This window comes from Lynx rufus, unplaced genomic scaffold (genome assembly GCF_022079265.1).
Source record: "Lynx rufus isolate CCGP_SWC_20201006 ecotype Redwood Valley unplaced genomic scaffold, mLynRuf1.p SCAF_18, whole genome shotgun sequence".
NCBI lineage: Eukaryota > Metazoa > Chordata > Mammalia > Carnivora > Felidae > Lynx > Lynx rufus.
This window is the reverse complement of record NW_025814832.1, coordinates 39,743,754-39,760,868: the sequence shown is the minus strand read 5'-3', so window position 1 is coordinate 39,760,868 and position 17,115 is coordinate 39,743,754. Positions and strand designations below refer to the sequence as shown.

The 17,115-nt window shown below is 55.7% G+C and overlaps 1 protein-coding gene across 4 annotated transcripts in view; it reads left to right on the top strand.

The window, feature by feature from the left end:
- MRC2 (mannose receptor C type 2) overlaps positions 1-17,115 on the top strand; it is a 51,669-nt gene that overhangs the window by 19,638 nt on the left and 14,916 nt on the right. For all 4 annotated transcript variants that reach the window (XR_006962423.1, XM_047081656.1, XM_047081654.1 and 1 more), the window contains exons 2-9: positions 8,910-9,311; positions 10,004-10,177; positions 10,376-10,540; positions 10,766-10,879; positions 11,363-11,506; positions 14,104-14,292; positions 14,448-14,602; positions 15,540-15,647. Coding sequence is in view for 3 of the 4 variants with exons in the window: in XM_047081656.1 (XP_046937612.1) it covers positions 8,910-9,311; positions 10,004-10,177; positions 10,376-10,540; positions 10,766-10,879; positions 11,363-11,506; positions 14,104-14,292; positions 14,448-14,602; positions 15,540-15,647 (1,451 nt within the window). In the remaining variant the exon portion in view is untranslated. The remainder of the gene's footprint in view (positions 1-8,909; positions 9,312-10,003; positions 10,178-10,375; positions 10,541-10,765; positions 10,880-11,362; positions 11,507-14,103; positions 14,293-14,447; positions 14,603-15,539; positions 15,648-17,115) is intronic.

The window sequence follows — 17,115 nt, the reverse complement described above, 5'->3', positions numbered from 1 at the left end:
CACACACCTGAGGCCACTTTGTCAAAACTAAACTTTAAAAAGCTGCTCTCCCCACATTTGCGTATTTCCTAATAAAGTAATTCTCCAGCCATCCATCCATCCTCCATCAACCAGGTATGGAATACCCAACCTGGCGCTGTGCCTGGGGCCCCAGACGGCTCTCCTGTCAGCGATATAATGAAATCGTCCGTTCGCGACTTCCTCCTGCAGATAAACCAGCGTGGCTCAGCACTGGTAGGGGCGTGCTTTCATGCGTCGGTGGGCATTGCTGGGCAGGTGACTGGGGCGCCTCGCCTCCAGTCCTGAATCTGGCTCTTCGCGGGCGGGCCAGTGGGGTTGGACGGTGCCGGCCCAGAAAAAGCCACTTCCTGCCGCGACCGGAGCGGGCCGTCGTTGTGAAAGCGGCCCCCTGGGGGAAGGAAGTGACTTTGCGCGGTTTATTTTGGCTGCGGGCTGGCAGACGGCGCCGGGGGCCGCGGGCCGCGCAGACCCCGCGTTCGCAGAGCGGGGCCGTGGAGCCGGTGGGCGGAGGCCCCGCGCCGAAACGCTGGGGGCGCGCTGCCGAGAGGGGGCGCCGGGAAGGGGGGCGGCGCGGCGCGGAGGGGGGCGCGCGGCCGCGAGGACCCAGAACTCCCGGGGCCGGCGGCCCCCTGCCCCCAGGTCCTGGGGCGGGGTGAGGGAGGAAGGGGTCGAGGTGTGCCCACCCCGGGGATGCTCCCGTGAGGAGCCCAGCTGGGGAAGGGGCACAGAGGACAGGCCTGGGAGCCGACGGTCCGTCCGGAGCTTAGAGGCGTGATCGCTTCTGTAGGGGCCCGGCGGCATCCCCGTTTCATCCTGCCAGATGGGGCCCGGGAAAGGACAGGCCGCAAAGATTGTAATGCCTTAGTTTGAGGAGACAAAAGCCGGCAGAGGGTGAGATCAAACACCACTAAATCGCCAGGGGGGGAGGCCAGGGCCTGAGAGTATTTGGTTCCCAGAGAGCCCGGAGGGTGGGGGCCGAGGGGTGGGGGTGGGGGGACCCGGCAGAGTTGCAGGAAGGTGAAAATCGCCTCTCCGATTTTACGAATAATCCAGGTCGCTCCCACCCGCTTCACGTACCCCCTCTCTTGCGTTTATTACGTGGACGTGACAAGTCCACCTCAACCCGTTCCCCGCCCAGAGTCTGCTTTAACATCTTCCTGGGACGGAGCAGGTCACATTTTGCAGCACATACGTTTTAAGGGGGGAGAAGAACATCTCTAGAAATGACTGATAGAGGAAGCTCACCATGGCTGGAGGGAGAGAGGGAGAGACACCACACACACGTGTGACAGCAGCAGAGGGGGGCTGCGTGTGCCGAGTTTGGTCACATGCGCTTTAAGCAATGGAGAGCAGGCAGTTTGGCCCCGCTGGAATGCAGAGGTGGTTGGGAGGAGGGAGGAGAGTGTGAAAAGCCTGGAGGGTGGAGAGTAGACGGAAGCCCACAATCGCCCAGGATTTGGGTGGAGATATCGCACAGTTGGACAGGGCATTGGGCCCCTGTGTCCTGTAACTGTCCTGCCCTTCTGTGAAGGGATGCCCCGCCTCCCCCATCCGGGTCCAATGTGCGCATGGACCTTCTAGCAGAAGGTAGGGCAGGGTGGGGTGCTGGGTCCCCAGGGTTAGCTTTTCAACAGGGAGGGGCTGGCAGCTTCTGCTGACTCAGGGACATTTCCAGGCCTGGCCTCAGGGCCAAGCGGCTTATTGAAAGCAGCTGCTCCTCTTGGCTGGTGGCCCTACGGCCCCTGGCTCTCCCTGGGATGACCCTTTGCCTCTGCGTGGCCTGAGGAGGCCTGAGGAGAAGGGCCAACTACAGAGACTCAGTGGTTAGAGGTCACCCTGCCATGCCCCCGGGGACCAAATCTGGTCAGCCCCCAGGGCTCACCAGCTGGTCCCTAGGAGCTGAGCCAGGCTGGTGACTGGGTCCCCAATCTTTGCTCTTGCCATTCCCCCACCTTGGAACACCTTCCCTTGCTCTTGTCTCTGCTGGTGCCTCTCAGGGTTTTGTTTGACATGCCTCTCGTTCAGCAGATTTTGAGAGTCTGCTGAGTGCCAGACACTCCGCTAGAATTAACTTCCCCTCTGCTTCCTTCAGCACCATGTCTTTCTTGTAATGGAGAGCAGCCGTCTTATCCGAGGTCAGACCTCTGGCTGCCTTCGCTGCTGGGCTGAGTGCCGGGAAGCTGCTGGGACGGCTGAGAGCTTTGCTCCTGAGAGACAGAGACAGTTCTGAGTCTTTTGCACTCAGCCTCAGGACTCCGCCAAAGCATTGCGTGTACCTCACAGCAGATGGGAAAGGAAAAGAGGCCACGGTGAGAGTCAACAGGGAGGGAGGAGACAGGGGCTCCTCAATGTAGGGCACATAGCCTTAAAAGCCAGTTGCTTCTGAGCACAGGCATAAATGTCCAGGCTGACGACTTGGAGATGTCTGAGAAGGAAGGAAGTGTGGACACTGCAGCAGAAAGATTGCTGTTATCTGGAAAATCCATGCTTTCCAACACCTTCATCCCCAGCCACGCGGTACAAATTGGACCTGGGGGTTTTACACACGGGCTGACGTGTTGCTTGTAACTTTTTCATGGATTGCTTCATGAGTTCTGCCTCTCCGGCTTCATTGTAAATGTCACGAGGCCAGAGGCTGCATTGTCTAATTTCCCCGTCGTACCTAGTCATAAATGCTTGTCATCTGCACAAGAGAGAAAGCCTCTGGGGGAGCAGACAGAAGGGTGATTAAGGAGGATGGGGTGGGGGTCTGGCCTCCAAGTACCTCCTCTGACAAGCCCAAGAGGCCCATCGCTGGTCTGAGGGTCAGAGGGAATCCTGGAACGGTAGCCTCTGGGGAGTAAGGAGGCTGGGAGAGAGGCTGTGGCTCCAAGACGCAGGGTTGTGTGTTTGTCAGGGTCCTTTTGGTTACAAGGACAGAAACCCTTGTAGACAAGCTCAGCACAAAAGGGGAATGTGGCTGCCAATGAGCCGGAGTGATTCACAGGCTGGAAGAAGAGCCACAGGAACTCTGGGTCTGGGACTGGGTATTCAGCACATGAAGACTAGTTTCCTCCCCTTCCACTGCTCAGCTGTGTCTCTTTCTCCAGTGTCCCCATTCTCGTCTGTAGCAGGAAGGTCTTTCCCTCATGGTAGGAGACATGGCCATTGGCAGCCGCAGTTTAGCGATCACAACAGAGAGAGAAAAATCACGTATGCCAGGGGAGGCCTCTGATCAGCCCTGTTTGAGTTATGTGCCCAGTCACCGTGCCAGGGGGATGGACACCGTTACTGGCCAGGAGTGAGCCTTGTGCCCACTCACGTAGCCAGAGCAAGAAAATTATAAATAAGAAGAAGAAGGGATGGGAAGTTCATTGGGCAGACAAAAACAAAGGCCAGAGACTGAGAGAAGTTCAGTGAGGTTCAGGGATTCTGTTACCATCTCCATATCTTCCATGTAGAGCCCAGTGCCAACCAGACCATATGGTGGTGGGGGCCAGATTATGTCTCTGTTGCTCCCCACTGTACTCTCAGAACCTGGCACCGTGCCTGGCACCTGTGAAATTCTCAATACGTGTTTGTTGAGTGAATGAATGAATGAATGGATGGATGGATGGATGGATGGATGGATAGATGTGCTCAACACATAGCTTCCTGCCCGGTTTCATTCATTTCTTTATTCACCCACTGAGCAAGTACACAAGGAGCCACACACAACCTGGTGCACAACACTGTGCTGGTCGTGGTGTGGTTGCAAACAAAATGCAGGAGGTCGTCCTTGTCCTTGAGGGATGTACGTACCACAACCCTTGTGAGGGGCATTTCTACTTCCTGATGCTCCCCAGGGCATGTGGAGTGAGGCGAAGGGATGGGTAAGGCTGGAGGGGGCCTTCCCGGGATGGGGGGCGCATCGGGCCTCTGTACCCTGAGCTCCCTCTGCTGCCTCATGCGGGCTGGCTGAGCACAGGGCTGCAAAGAACACGGTCTCAGCTCAAAACACCTTTGTGCCCTTCCCTCGCCCCCTTACCGTTTCCAGCTCAGCCAAGGCTGGGCTTGATCTCTTCCTGCATTGGGCCCTGGAGAAAGAGCCTCCTTTCTGTGAGGGCCCAGGCACTGCCCCCTAGACTTTGGGTGGAAAATGCTCTCTCAGGAACTCGCCCCACTCAGGTCCCAGCTTGGCAAAGTCCCCGGGATCCACCTCCAAGAATCCCCCTCAGCTTCCCCTTTGTAGCTCTCTTGCCTTCCACCCCTCTGCTCCCAAATTCCTTGTTCTTTTCTCATTTGCTGCCAAGGCAGTTCTTTGACTTGCATTCTTCACCCCTGCCTCCTCCAGACCCTTAGTGTCTTCAGAGAGTCTCCCGCCCCCTCCAGAAGCACAGCTCTCTCTGACACCCCCAGACACCTGGCTTTTAAGGGCTTGTTTGCCTCATGTTCTGCCATGTCCAAACCCACTGGCCTTCTCTAACTAGGACAGTGCTGTGTGTTTCCTCCTGGGCCCAGCGTTGCCTGGGACATGCCACACACACGGCAGGTGCACCAGGAAGATACGTGGATTTGAACCCAGAACCTAGGATGTCCTAGGATGGAGGGGACTTGCAGGCGTGGTTCATGTGACAAAGGAGGAAACTGACACCTTGAAAAGTACTGCGATTGGGCGTCCTAATCTCTTCTCCTCTCTGGGTCTCAGTTTCCTCATCTGTCAAGTGAGGGAAAGGTGGCCTGACCCTGGGACTGCCTCCCCCCGGCTGACACAGACCCCTTCAGACCCCTCATTTGCCATTTATTATGATGCACAGCCTGGCTGGAACGCTTCAGCCCACACGTGGGTTTTCTGGTTGGGGAGGAGCAGAGGGTTCTATCCCCCTGGGCTGCTGTGGGCTCCTGTGATGTTTTGGGCTGCATTGTCCTGTCCCATCTCTGAGAAACATCTACAAAAGCAAGCACTGTTTTCTCCCTTTTCCGGTCCCAGGCCCTTTCCCTACCCCCTGCCAAGGGCCACTTTCTGTTCCTACTGACTCTTCTCACTGGAGGGGACGTTTTGAGAATCAAACACCCAGTCCTTAGAGGAGCCTCAGGCAGGCCTGGATTAAGTCATGGGGCCAGTTTATGGTTCCAGAGTGTGGCTGGAAGGGAAGCAGCAGGCTGTGGGGAGGGAACAGAGGACCCCCATCCTGGTTTTGTTGAAGAATAGAGTGACCAGTGCCCCTGCACCATCAGCCTTCTTACCGTGGTGTTTTGAGCACTCAGTGACAGAAGCTGTGACAGTGCTCTGTTTTAGGAAAATTAATTTGGCAGCTGGATCAAGGAACAGAAAGATAAGACTGATTGGTTGTGATTGTTATCTAGGCAGGAGATTCGTTCGTTCATTCATTCGTTCATTCATCCATGTGTTCATCCAGTATTTATTAAGCACTACTGGGTGTAAGGCCGAGTTGTAGGTGCTTTGGGTGCAGTGGTGGAAAAGACTGAGAAAGTCCTTGGGAGCTTATGAACAAGAAGAGAGACACACAAAATAGAAACATGTCAGATAATGAGTTCTGCTTCTGGAAATACCAGTGTAGTTGGTAGCAGTCTAACTCTCTAGTCAAGGGTACTTATACACAAAGGATATAATATAAAACACAGTGGTTTGAGAGCAATCAAAAACAGGTAGATTCTGGGGAGGAAAAAAATCGCCAAAAGAAAAGAAGTGGATGAAGTGAGAGGTTCATTTAAGCAGCATATCTCCCTGAGAGCACTGCCCTATTTGAGGACCTCAGACAGAAAGTGGCAGTTTTACTGGTCACCGTTTGGGGCTTCTGGAAGCTCGTAAACTGTGCATGGGAAGGGCGAGGCATTCGGGAACCCACCAAGAAACAGCAGCTGAGAGACAGAGGTTTCAGATGCTGCCTGGTCCTGAGGGAACAGAGTTTGGAATTCAAGATCCACTAAGTTAGAGGGGCTTGGTAATTGCCTAAGGTTTTCCTGTGAAACTCCAGAAGGGTCTCACCTTGTGATTAAACCCAAGGCTAACAGCCGCACCCTAAGACTAAAGGCGAAACCAAAACAACCCCGCCCTAGCAAAGCCTAAAGCCAAGCCTCTGCAGGATCAAGATGATCCACCAGTAATTTAACTGCCTGCCAGAACAAAACTCAACATTCTTTTTAGGAAGATAAAGAAAAAAAAAAAAAAAACAAACTCAGACTCCCTATAACATGTCATCTACAACATCCTGTATACAATAATAAAAAAAAAAAATCCAGACTCTTTATAACATTACCCACAATGTCCAGTATGTAACAAAAATCACTAGACATGCAGGCAGCTGGAAAAGTGACCCATAATCAAGAGAAAAAATAATCATTAGACAAAGGTGCACAGAGAACCCAGATGTTGAAAAAAAATCAGAGAATAATAAATAGTGAAGATAACTACAGTTGAGCAATATGATAGAGAGTAACTGAGTAGCTACTACAGGTCCGAAGGGCCTCTTTAAAGATGTGACTTTTCTGAGAAGTGAAATATCAGGCAGGAAAAACCATGCAAAGACCTTGAGGCAACAAAGTACGAAGCCTGGGGCTCCTGGCTGGCTCAGTCAGTGGAGCACATGACTCTCGATCTCAGGGTCGTGAGTTGGAGCCTCATGTTGGTTGTAGAGGTTACTTAAAAAAATAAAACCTTAAGAAAGAAAGAAGGAAGGAAGGAGGAAGGAAGGAAGGAAGGAAGGAAGGAAGGAGGAAGGAAGGAAGGAAGGAAGGAGGAAGGAAGGAAGGAAGGAAGGAAGGAAGGAAGGAAGGAAGGAAGGAAGGAAGGAAGAACCAAGCCTGTTCAAGGAAGGGAAAGGAGAGCATTGTGATTTGAGCAAGGAGCAAGTGTGATCCAGGATCAGACTGGTAGGCAGGACCAGATCATGTAGGATCTTGTGGCTCATGGTAAGAAGTTTGAATTTTATTTGAAGAATGATGAATTAATTGCCTTTGAAGGACTTTAAGTAGGAGGGAAACTTACCTCACGTATGTTATTTTATATCTTACTACGAGTGAGGCTGTTTCAAATAGTTACGAGCCAGTTGCATTTCATTTTTTTTAGCTGTGTATGTGTGTTCTTTTCTACTACGCTGCTGATATTTTCCTCATAATTCATTCTATTTTTTGTAGAAACTTTTTATATTAGGGAATAAGCTATTTGCCACCAGTAATTTATGTATATATTTGTCATTGGAATTCTGGCTTTGTTCATGGTATTTTTTTGCCATGGAAAAGATTATTATGTCATTGAATTCGTCAGTGTTTACTTTATGACCTTCAACACTCCAGTATTATTTTTTTAAAGATTTGGGACTCACTTACATCTTTAAAAAAATCATTCCAGCTGGCCAAGAGAATGACTTATAGAGGGATGATAAGACCATGGTGGAACAGAAGGAGCTTGAGGTTTGGACTCCGAAGACCAGGACCAAATTTCAGCTCCTCTCTGAGCAGCCTCATGATCGGTCAAGTCATTTCACTACCCTTAGTCAATTTCTTTACCTATAACATGGAATAGTAATGATAATAAATGGCAACAGCAATAATTTACAGTGCTCTTACTGTGTGCCTCACCCTGCTCCAAACACTTTACAGGTATTCTCTCATTTAACCTTTACAATAGTCTGATGAGGAAACTGAGTCAGAGAGAGGGAATGCGGCTTCCCCAAGTCACACGTTAAGTGGCAGAGCTGGGGTTTGTACCCTAGCTGTCAGATTCATGCCTTTAAGACCTGGAAATTATCCCGAGGGGGTAGTGGTTCATGGATGCAAAAATTCCTTGGTGACAGGGATGTGCTGTGTGTGTGTTGTGTACAACTAGGTGATGAAACGTGGATGTCAGGCCTGGGCTTGCTTCCTGGCTGTGTGACACCGTGAGCAGGTCACCTCATGACTCTAAACTAACCATGATCCTCTCTCTTTTTTATTCCTGTCTCCCTCCCTCCCTCCCTCCCTCCCTCCCTCCCTCCCTTCTTCCTTCCTTCCTTCCTTCCTTCCTTCCTTCCTTCCTTCCTTCCTTCCTTCCTTCCTTCCTTCCATCTCTCCCTCTCTACCTCTCTTTCTCAGCTTTACTGAAATGTAAGTCATGTCTCAAAGAACTCATCCACTTAAAATACACGATTAATTGGGTTTTACTTTATTCACAGAATTTGGCAGCTATCATGACACTCTAACTGTAGGACATTTTCATCATCCCAAAAGAAACCCTGTACCCCTTAGCAGTCACCCCCCATTCCCATCACAGCCCAGCTCCCAGGCAACCACTGTCAACTTCCCATACATTTAAGTCTCCATTTCTTAATCTGTAAAGTCAGTGTGCTCGGGGGCAGGTTGGGTTTCACTGCCTTCCCCAGAGTGCACAGTGAGGCGATGGGTGAATTGATGAGTGACTGGGGGAAGCTCTAGCTTTAGCCCAGCTAAATGCTGCTTAAAAAATGGTGTGCAATGGTTCTGGGAGGCATGAGTGGTTGGATATGGAGGTGGAGGGCGTTCTAGAAGATTCTAGAAGTCAGGAAAGGAAGGAGCCAGTGAAGCTGAGGGGCCAAGGGGAAGAACAAGACCAATTACTCCAGGCCAGAGAGGAACTTTGGTGGGAACACCACACTGTGTCACGGAGCCTGGGATAAAGTTGTGATGTGCCGAGTGATGTCAGTGTGTCCACTGCTCCTCACAAGATCTTGGGAAAAGTATACAGCGCCCAACTTGCCAGGTGGAGTCGGGCTTGCTGTTTGAAGGTGGGATGGAGGGCTGAGTCCTGCCTCTAGGCTGAGCATGGGGCTAGAGCAGAGGCTGGCCATGCAGCCGGTTTCAGGCTCAGGGGCAGCGTCTGAAGGTGGCACTGGCCATCAAGAGCCAGCCAGGAGAGCCCCTGGGATGGCATCATGCCCTGCCTTCCCTTCCAGAACCCAACGTCTTCCTCATCTTCAGCCATGGACTGCAGGGCTGCCTGGAGGCCCAGGGTGGGCAAGTCAGAGTCTCCCCAGCCTGCAACGCCAGCCTTCCCGCCCAGCGCTGGAAGTGGGTCTCCCGAAACCGGCTCTTCAACCTGGGTGCCATGCAGTGCCTGGGCACGGGCTGGCCGGGCACCAACACCACAGCCTCCCTGGGCATGTACGAGTGTGACCGGGAGGCCCTGAACCTCCGCTGGCACTGTCGCACCCTGGGTGACCAGCTGTCCCTGCTCCTGGGGGGCCGTACTGGCAACACATCCAAGGCCGGCAGCCCCGAGCGTGGCGACCAGACCCGCGGTGGCCAGTGGCGCATCTATGGCAGTGATGAGGATCTGTGCGCTCGGCCCTACTATGGTGAGAGGCCGCTTGCCGGGAAGAGGTGGGCCCCCGCCCCAGTGTCAGGAGGACCGGAGCCACAGAGTGACAGATGCGGGAGCGACAGATACAGACCCTTGGCAGCCGTATCTTTAATTGTAATGGGAAGCATTTGGAAATAATTAAGAATATTAACCTCAAAGCATTAATTTTTAAGGACTTAAAAAATTAATACATGCTTGCGAGGACCTCAAACGGTGCAAAAGCGTATCACGTAAATTTAAAATTCCCTTCTCCCAGGCCCACTCTCCAGGGTAGACCCTAGAGTAACCCCATTGGTGTCTTGCTCCCCATTTTGCAGGGGCGACCGGGGACCGGGGTCACTCGGTAAGGGGCCTTTTGTGGTGGACAGCTCTGTCCAGGGGGGTCCTCTTCCTGTAAGACATCCTGAGTTCTGAGATGGAACTTGTGGGGAGGGGCAGCTGGATTTTGGACAGGCATGAGGGGCGCTGGGGGGACCCCTTCCCAGCGCTGTGGGATGAGCAGCAGGACCTCTCCCAGGCTCCCTGGCTGATCTGACGGCGAGGGGGCCTCAAAGCCTTAAGCGCCGCTTTGGCCTTCCCATTGCTGCCCCATCCCTAGCTCCCTGGGGTAGGCGGTTTTCCCTGAGGGGGGAGGGAGGCGGGCAGCCTCTGGGGTCCAGATGCCAAGACACTGGCTCCGTTCTGCAGAGGTCTACACCATCCAGGGAAACTCCCATGGGAAGCCGTGCACCATCCCCTTCAAGTATGACAACCAGTGGTTCCACAGCTGCACCAGCACGGGCCGTGAGGATGGGCACCTGTGGTGTGCCACCACCCAGGACTACGGCAAGGACGAGCGCTGGGGCTTCTGCCCTATCAAGAGTGAGAGCAGGGTGGAGAGGGTGGGCCAGGGTGGCTCCTGGAGGGAGGCCGACCACGAGGGGCCTCAGCATGGGTGGAAGAACTTGCCGGACTGGGGTGATAAGATGCCCCTCCTCGTAGCGCAGAGCAGCGCGTGTGGGGTCTGCACTCCTTGAGGGACTCCCGTGTGGGACCCATGTCCCGCTGTCGTGGTGGCAGGTAACGACTGTGAGACCTTCTGGGACAAGGACCAGCTGACTGACAGCTGCTACCAGTTTAACTTCCAGTCCACGCTGTCGTGGAGGGAGGCCTGGGCCAGCTGCGAGCAGCAGGGGGCGGACCTGCTGAGTATCACGGAGATCCACGAGCAGACCTACATCAACGGTGAGGCGGCAGGGCAGTCCCCGGGGTGGGGGTGGGGGGGCGGATCCTGGGTCTGGCGGCCCGGCAGGGCAGGGCAGGGTGGCGGCAGCCTGGGCCCTGCTGCCCCTCTTTGGAGGGCCCTGGGCCCTTCCTGCTGGTGGGGCACGGATGCCCTTGGGGGGGCCACACAGTGGGAGGGCCGCGGGTGGGCCAGTCCCCTTCTCACTGTCTCTGACTTGCTGTCAGGGCTCCTCACTGGCTACAGCTCCACGCTGTGGATTGGCCTTAATGACCTGGACACCAGTGGAGGCTGGCAGTGGTCGGACAACTCGCCCCTGAAGTACCTCAACTGGGAGAGTGGTGAGGCGTGGGGTTCGGGCGCAGGGTGGCCGGGGGACTGCACAGGCATCTGGTCTCCTATTTATTCCTCCCCGGGAACCCTTCTCCAGGCCGTGTGGGGGAGGGGCGGCGGGGCAGGTTCCACCCCCTCCTGGACCGGGTCCCGCCCCATCCGGGCCCGTGCAGTGGCCTTGCGTAAACTAGAACCAGAACCCGATGCCCTCTCCTCAGGGCGCAGGGCCTGGGGCATGGGCTGGATTTCAGGCCCTGTCCGTCCCTTCAGCTGCACCCAGGGCACCGGCAGCCCGGCCAGGGAGGCCCCGGGGGCCTGTCACCAGTGTCGAGAGGAGGGTTTGGGCCCAAGGGGGGAGGGGGAGGCGGAGGTGAGAGGCAGCGAGGGGCCCCGAGGGAGCCGGAGGCTGTGAGGAGGGCCGGGAGGAGGCCCGGGTGTAATTGAGTATCTCTCTCCCGGGCTGCTGGCGCCCTCCCCTCCCCTCCCCACAGATCAGCCGGACAACCCGAGTGAGGAGAACTGCGGGGTGATCCGCACGGAGTCCTCGGGCGGCTGGCAGAACCGCGACTGCAGCATCGCGCTGCCCTACGTGTGCAAGAAGAAGCCCAACGCCACGGCCGAGCGCCCGTCCCCCGGTGAGCGGAGGTCCCGGCGCGGGGCGGGGGACGGGCCTGTCGGGCGGCGACACAAGGGACACTCTGCTGACGGACTAACCGGAATGTGGTTAAATGCTGGTAATCCGCACGGTCCTTGCAGCAGTCCCACTCAGCCGGAGGTGACAGACATCTCAGCACACAACTGGAATATCCCGAGTTATGTACCACTATAAAAATATGTGTAACAAATGTTAGAGAAGACATGCCTAGAGAAGAAACTGCTTAAGCTCCTGAGAGTTAAGGAGGGCTTCATGGACGTGATGTTTGATTTGGGCTTTTTAAGCTGACTGTAAAGAGGTGTGAGGGAAGGGCATTCCTGGCAGAGGGAACAGCATGTGCAAAGGTGCAGAGGCATGGAAGTACACAGCACCTTTAAGTTTGGTGACGATTGCAGTCTAGTTGGAGTGTAGACTCTACATAGGGTGTGGTGTTTGGACCGGCAGCATGATGCTGTTATAAATGCAGACTCTCAGCCCCTCCACCTGGCCTCCATTTCACAGGATCGTCAAGCAAGGTGTGTGTGCAGGTGCAGCCAAGGTACCCTGGCTTAGAGGGCATGCTGAAGAGAACAGTTCAGAAAGGCAGGTTGCAGCCAGTCCCTGAAGGGTCTTGGCTGCTGGGTCAAGTTTGGGTGGGGCCAGGTAGGCTGTGGGGAGCCTCTGCGGGTTTTTAAGCCAGGGAGTGTCTTGCTCACATTTGTGATTCACAGAGATAGCTGTAGGGGCCTATGGAGGAGGTTGGGGTAATGGGCACAGCACTGTTCTGGGGACTGCTGCGTGTGGCTTTGGGCAAGGAGCTCTGTCTCTGAGCACAAATCGCGAATAAGCTCCTACCCCTTGCAGGGTTGTTGTAAGGCTGGAGACAGGGCCTTGCCCAAAGGAGCGTGACCGTGGGTAGCAGAAGATGTTCGTCAGTGTAGGTTGGAAAGGCTACGACAGGAGTCCAGTAGCCGTGGGAGCCACTGCTTTCTCTCCTCCTCCCCTAGGGATTGGCACCCCACACATAGGGCACCTCCCCTCTAGCTAGAGGGGGCCTGGGGCAGGCACCAAGTCAAGGTCTTCTCAGACCTAGAAGGAAGGAGGGCCCTACTGTGGGCAGGCCTGCCCTATCTGTGGCCCCCTTTGGGCCTAGCTCCTCACCAAGTCCCCTGTCTCCTGGATCTCCCCAGTGTGACCCCATTGGGGGAGGTCTCCTCTGAGGCCTCCTGGATCTGCAGATGTGTCTGTGGCCTTGGACTGACTCTTTCATCCCACTCTGCATGAGGCATCTTTTCCGAGCAATTTCTCAAATGCGTTCTGTCTTCTGGGTCTCATCATGCAAGGCATGTCATTCCAAAGGCAGGCACCATTGTGTCCGCAAGGCATCCATATTTCCTGAGTTTCTTTCCTCCCAACAGCCGGAAGAAGGCCCCGTTGGGTCTGAACTTGGGTTCTGTCTGTGGCGGCAGCCTTGGGTCTTAGCCGGGAGGCCCAGGAGATGATTGACAAGTCAGAGCCGAGGAGTGAGTCAGCTCAGGCTCAGGCCTCTGAGAAGCACTATGCTGGACCCTGGAGCGTCTCACAGAATGGAGTGGATCCCAGAATCCCGGTCTGGGGTGACGCTTCCAGTGGGTGCATGCTTTCCTGCCTGGCTGGGCAGAGTCCTGCCCGAGCCTGACATTGTGGGTGGTTTAGTAAAGTCTTGTTTTCTCTTGCCAAGGCCCAGGTGAGGGCTTGTTTGCTTCAGCTGCTCTGGGACCCGGATCCCTAGAGAGTGACCCTGAAATGCATGGAAGTGGGGGTGAGGAAGAGCCTGTCCCTGGTTAGTTTCTCAGCCCTGAGTGGAGCTGAGGGTAGGGGAAGGAGCAAGTGACTTCTTGGGCCTCTGGCCTGGTGGTCCCACTTCCCCATCCCTACATCCTGGACTGCCGAGGTCGGCCCTGGGTCCACACTCAATATATGCTCTCTGAGGTAGTGACAGTGGTCTCATTTATTAAGCAAGGTGGACATGAGCTAAGTTTGAATCTTATAATAGGAAATACCATTAAAAATGTTTTTAATGTTTATTTTGAGAGAGAGAGAGAAACAGCATGAGCGGGGGAGGGGCAGAGAGAGGGAGACACAGACTCCAAAGCAGGCTCCAGGCTCTGAGCTGTCAGCACAGAGCCCAACATGGGGCTCGAACCCACGAACCGTGAGATCAAGACCTGAGCCGAAGTCGGTCACTCAACGGACTGAGCCACCCAGGCACCCCAGGAAATCCTATTTACAGAGGAGGAAACTGAGGCTCCCAGGGCTGGTCTGACCTGAGTCTCCCCACTCATCTCTTTCTGAAAGCCCTAGCTGAAGGGGCTGTCCTGTCCTGGGTGAAATTTGCCACCACTTCCCGGGGCTCTGCTTCTGGGCTTCCAGCAGCCCTGGAGGGCTTTGTCTTTTTAGAACCTTTCAGCATTCGGACCTGTTCTGGCGGCCAGGGCTGATCTGAGGCAGGTGTGGGGAGGAGGTGACTTCAGGGCCCTGCCCATGTTGACACTCAGCGGGTCAAGGCATCCTGGCTGGGTGGCTTGGTCCTGAACGGCACCTCGTGGGTCTCCGCAGACGTGTGGGCCAACGTGAAGGTGGAGTGCGAGCCCAGCTGGCAGCCCTTCCAGGGCCACTGCTACCGCCTGCAGGCTGAGAAGCGCAGCTGGCAGGAGTCCAAGAAGGCGTGTCTGCGGGGCGGGGGCGACCTGCTCAGCATCCACAGCATGGCCGAGCTGGAGTTCATCACCAAGCAGATCAAGCAAGGTGAGCGGCTGCTCGTCCACACCCGGAGTGGAGGGCACGGCCTTCCCAGCACCCATCCGGTCCCACCCAAGAGGCCGTGGGACTGTCCCTCTGCTGCTGGTGGCTGAGGCTGACCTCTCCGTGCCTTCTCTCCCCTGTCTCCTGCTGCATCCCAGAGGTGGAGGAGCTGTGGATTGGCCTCAATGATTTGAAACTGCAGATGAATTTTGAGTGGTCTGATGGGAGCCTCGTGAGCTTCACCCACTGGCACCCATTTGAGCCCAACAACTTCCGGGACAGCCTGGAAGACTGTGTCACCATCTGGGGGCCGGTGAGAACCCCCTCTCCCCACCCTCCTGGTGCCGCTGTCAGCTTCTGCCTCTGTACCACCACCCCATGGCCTCTCAGAATCCCCCACTTCCCCACCAGCCCCTTCCCTTCCATGTGCAGAGATCGCGAGGATTTGAATCCTCCCCACCCCCAACTGGCTGGGGCACCTTGGGCAAGTTACTTAACCTCTCTGTGCCTTGGTTTCCTCATCTGTCAATGGAACACTAACAGTGCGAACCTCAGACGGTCATTGGGAGGATTAAAGGAGTTAATTCTCGTGAAGCCTTGGGATTCTGCCTGGCACGATCTTGGTCTACCGGCTGCCCTTCCCTACCGGCAGGTGGCATCAGAAGCCACATTTTGTGGACACGCTCCATTGGCTGGGCTGCTCTGTGCCAGCCCTACCCAGCCCAGGGTCCTGTCTCCTCAAAAAATTATGGGGTGATGGCTGTTTGCCATGGTTTGGGCTCAGATGCAGTGTGGGTAGATGTAGGAATTGATGTAGGGCTTCAAGTAGAGACAAGAGAACCTTTAAAAAGAGACCAAGTCAGAGGGACAGAGGATGGACTCCAGGGACAGACAGGACATTCTGCTGTGAGATGCTGCAAAACGGTGCCAGGACTGTAGAGACAGAGCCATCTGGCATAAGGGACGCTATTTAAAAATTTATAAACAATTATTTGTTGAGTGTCTGCCACGTGCCAGGCATTCTCCTGGGGACTGGGACACAGACACCTCTGCCCTCTGGATGGAGTTAAAGGCAAATAAACTGCTGGTGAGGAGACTGGGGACACAGGACAGTCTGGAACACAGAGAAGACAGGTCTCTTGCTCAGGATCACACAACAAGTTGGAGGCAGGGGCAGGTCTAAAAGTCAGGTCCGCCAAAGGGTTTGGGGGAGGGGGGTGCTGAGACTCTCCCTCATCCTGTGTCCCTAGGAAGGTCGTTGGAATGATAGCCCCTGTAACCAATCCTTGCCGTCCATCTGCAAGAAGGCAGGCCAGCTGAGCCAGGGGGCCGCAGAGGAGGACCACGGCTGCCGGAAGGTGAGGGTGCTTCTGGAGCTGCCCCTGGGTGGGGCCAACCAGAGGGGCTCCCAGAGGAGGGAGGGAGGGGAGAGTCTCCCCCGGCCTCCTCCCATGCTTGGCACATCCCTCCTTCCTACTCTCCACACTGCTCTGTTCCAGAAAGAGTGATAGTGGCTGAGGCAGGGTGGGGGTAGGGTGGGGGCTGTTGGGAGGAAGCAGAGCTCCCCACCCCCGCTCTTTTTGGGGAAGCTACTTCTCAGAGGCGGCAGAGAACAGGAGATGGGTGCGGGCAGGCCCCCAAGTCCTCACCTGAGTGAGACTGCCGGGGTGCATCCCCCACCCCTGCCCGCCGGCTCTGTCTCTGCTGGCCCACACCTTGCCGTCTGACACACGGAGCGCTTGTCTGTCTCCTGGAGGAATGAAGCCCTTCTGGTGTCTCCTTCCTTGCATTCCTAGCCCCAGGGGCTTCCAGACGTTCAGGGAGGGAGAGGGCCAGGACTGCCCACGTTAGTGGGGCGGTGCGTGTATGAATGAGGGACCCATGTCCTCCTCCAGGCCCTCCCAGGCTCCCTACAGCCTGGCCCTCAGCCGAGCAAGGGCATAAGTGGTGTGGATGAATAAGGGGAGGTTACTCAAAAAAGACACTTAATGATGTTTTGGCCCCTGGTGGCTCCATCCGCCGAGGCCACGTTCCTGCCAGCCCCTTGCTGCCAGTCTGGCTCCTCACTCTGTTTTCCTTTACCACACCCCCACCTCACTTGAACCCCATGCTCTCCCCCGGGGAGGAGCCCGATACGACGACAGGCACGACCTGAAGTGGGGAGGAGAGAGAGCAGGGGCCCTGCTGAAGCATCTGGGGGGCCGGCATGGGCAGGGACTGGCCCAGGGGCTCTGTCCTGGCTTGGGTGAGGTGGGGGCAGGGGAGAGAGGAGGAGTGACTAACGGCTCTGGCCCCAGGGCCACCTGAAATGTGCGTGCAATGTTGAGCAGCCCCAGTTAACACCCTGGGAGACCTGGGGTCTTAGCACAGCCTCCCCCCACCCCGCCCCGCCCCACCAGCTTCTCTTTTGCTTGGGCTCATGCTCTTGGGGCTGTAACTTTCTCCCAACCTCAAATCCACCCCAGGCCTTCCCATTTCAAGAGCTCCTGGAGGTGAAGGCCCTGGCAGGCACCTTGTGTCATCTTAGGATGGAACAGGGCTGTGGTCAGGACAGGAGCAGCCTTTGTGGTGTGGGTTCAAGTCTGAGCTCCACCTTGTACTGTCTGTGTACAAAGTCCGATCACTTAATTTCTCTGAGCCTCGGCTGCTGTTGTGAAAGGCAGGAGCAGAGAGCTCAGGGTGGCCCAAGGGGCGGGAGGTCTGTTGGGTGAAGCCTTGCCTGGTCCCCTGGGGGTTGGATGGTAGAGGACCAACCACCGAGGAGCAGTGGTCTCTTCCAAAGCTTCGCTGCTCCTCGCTGAGGGTCCGTCCCCCCACCCCAGGCTA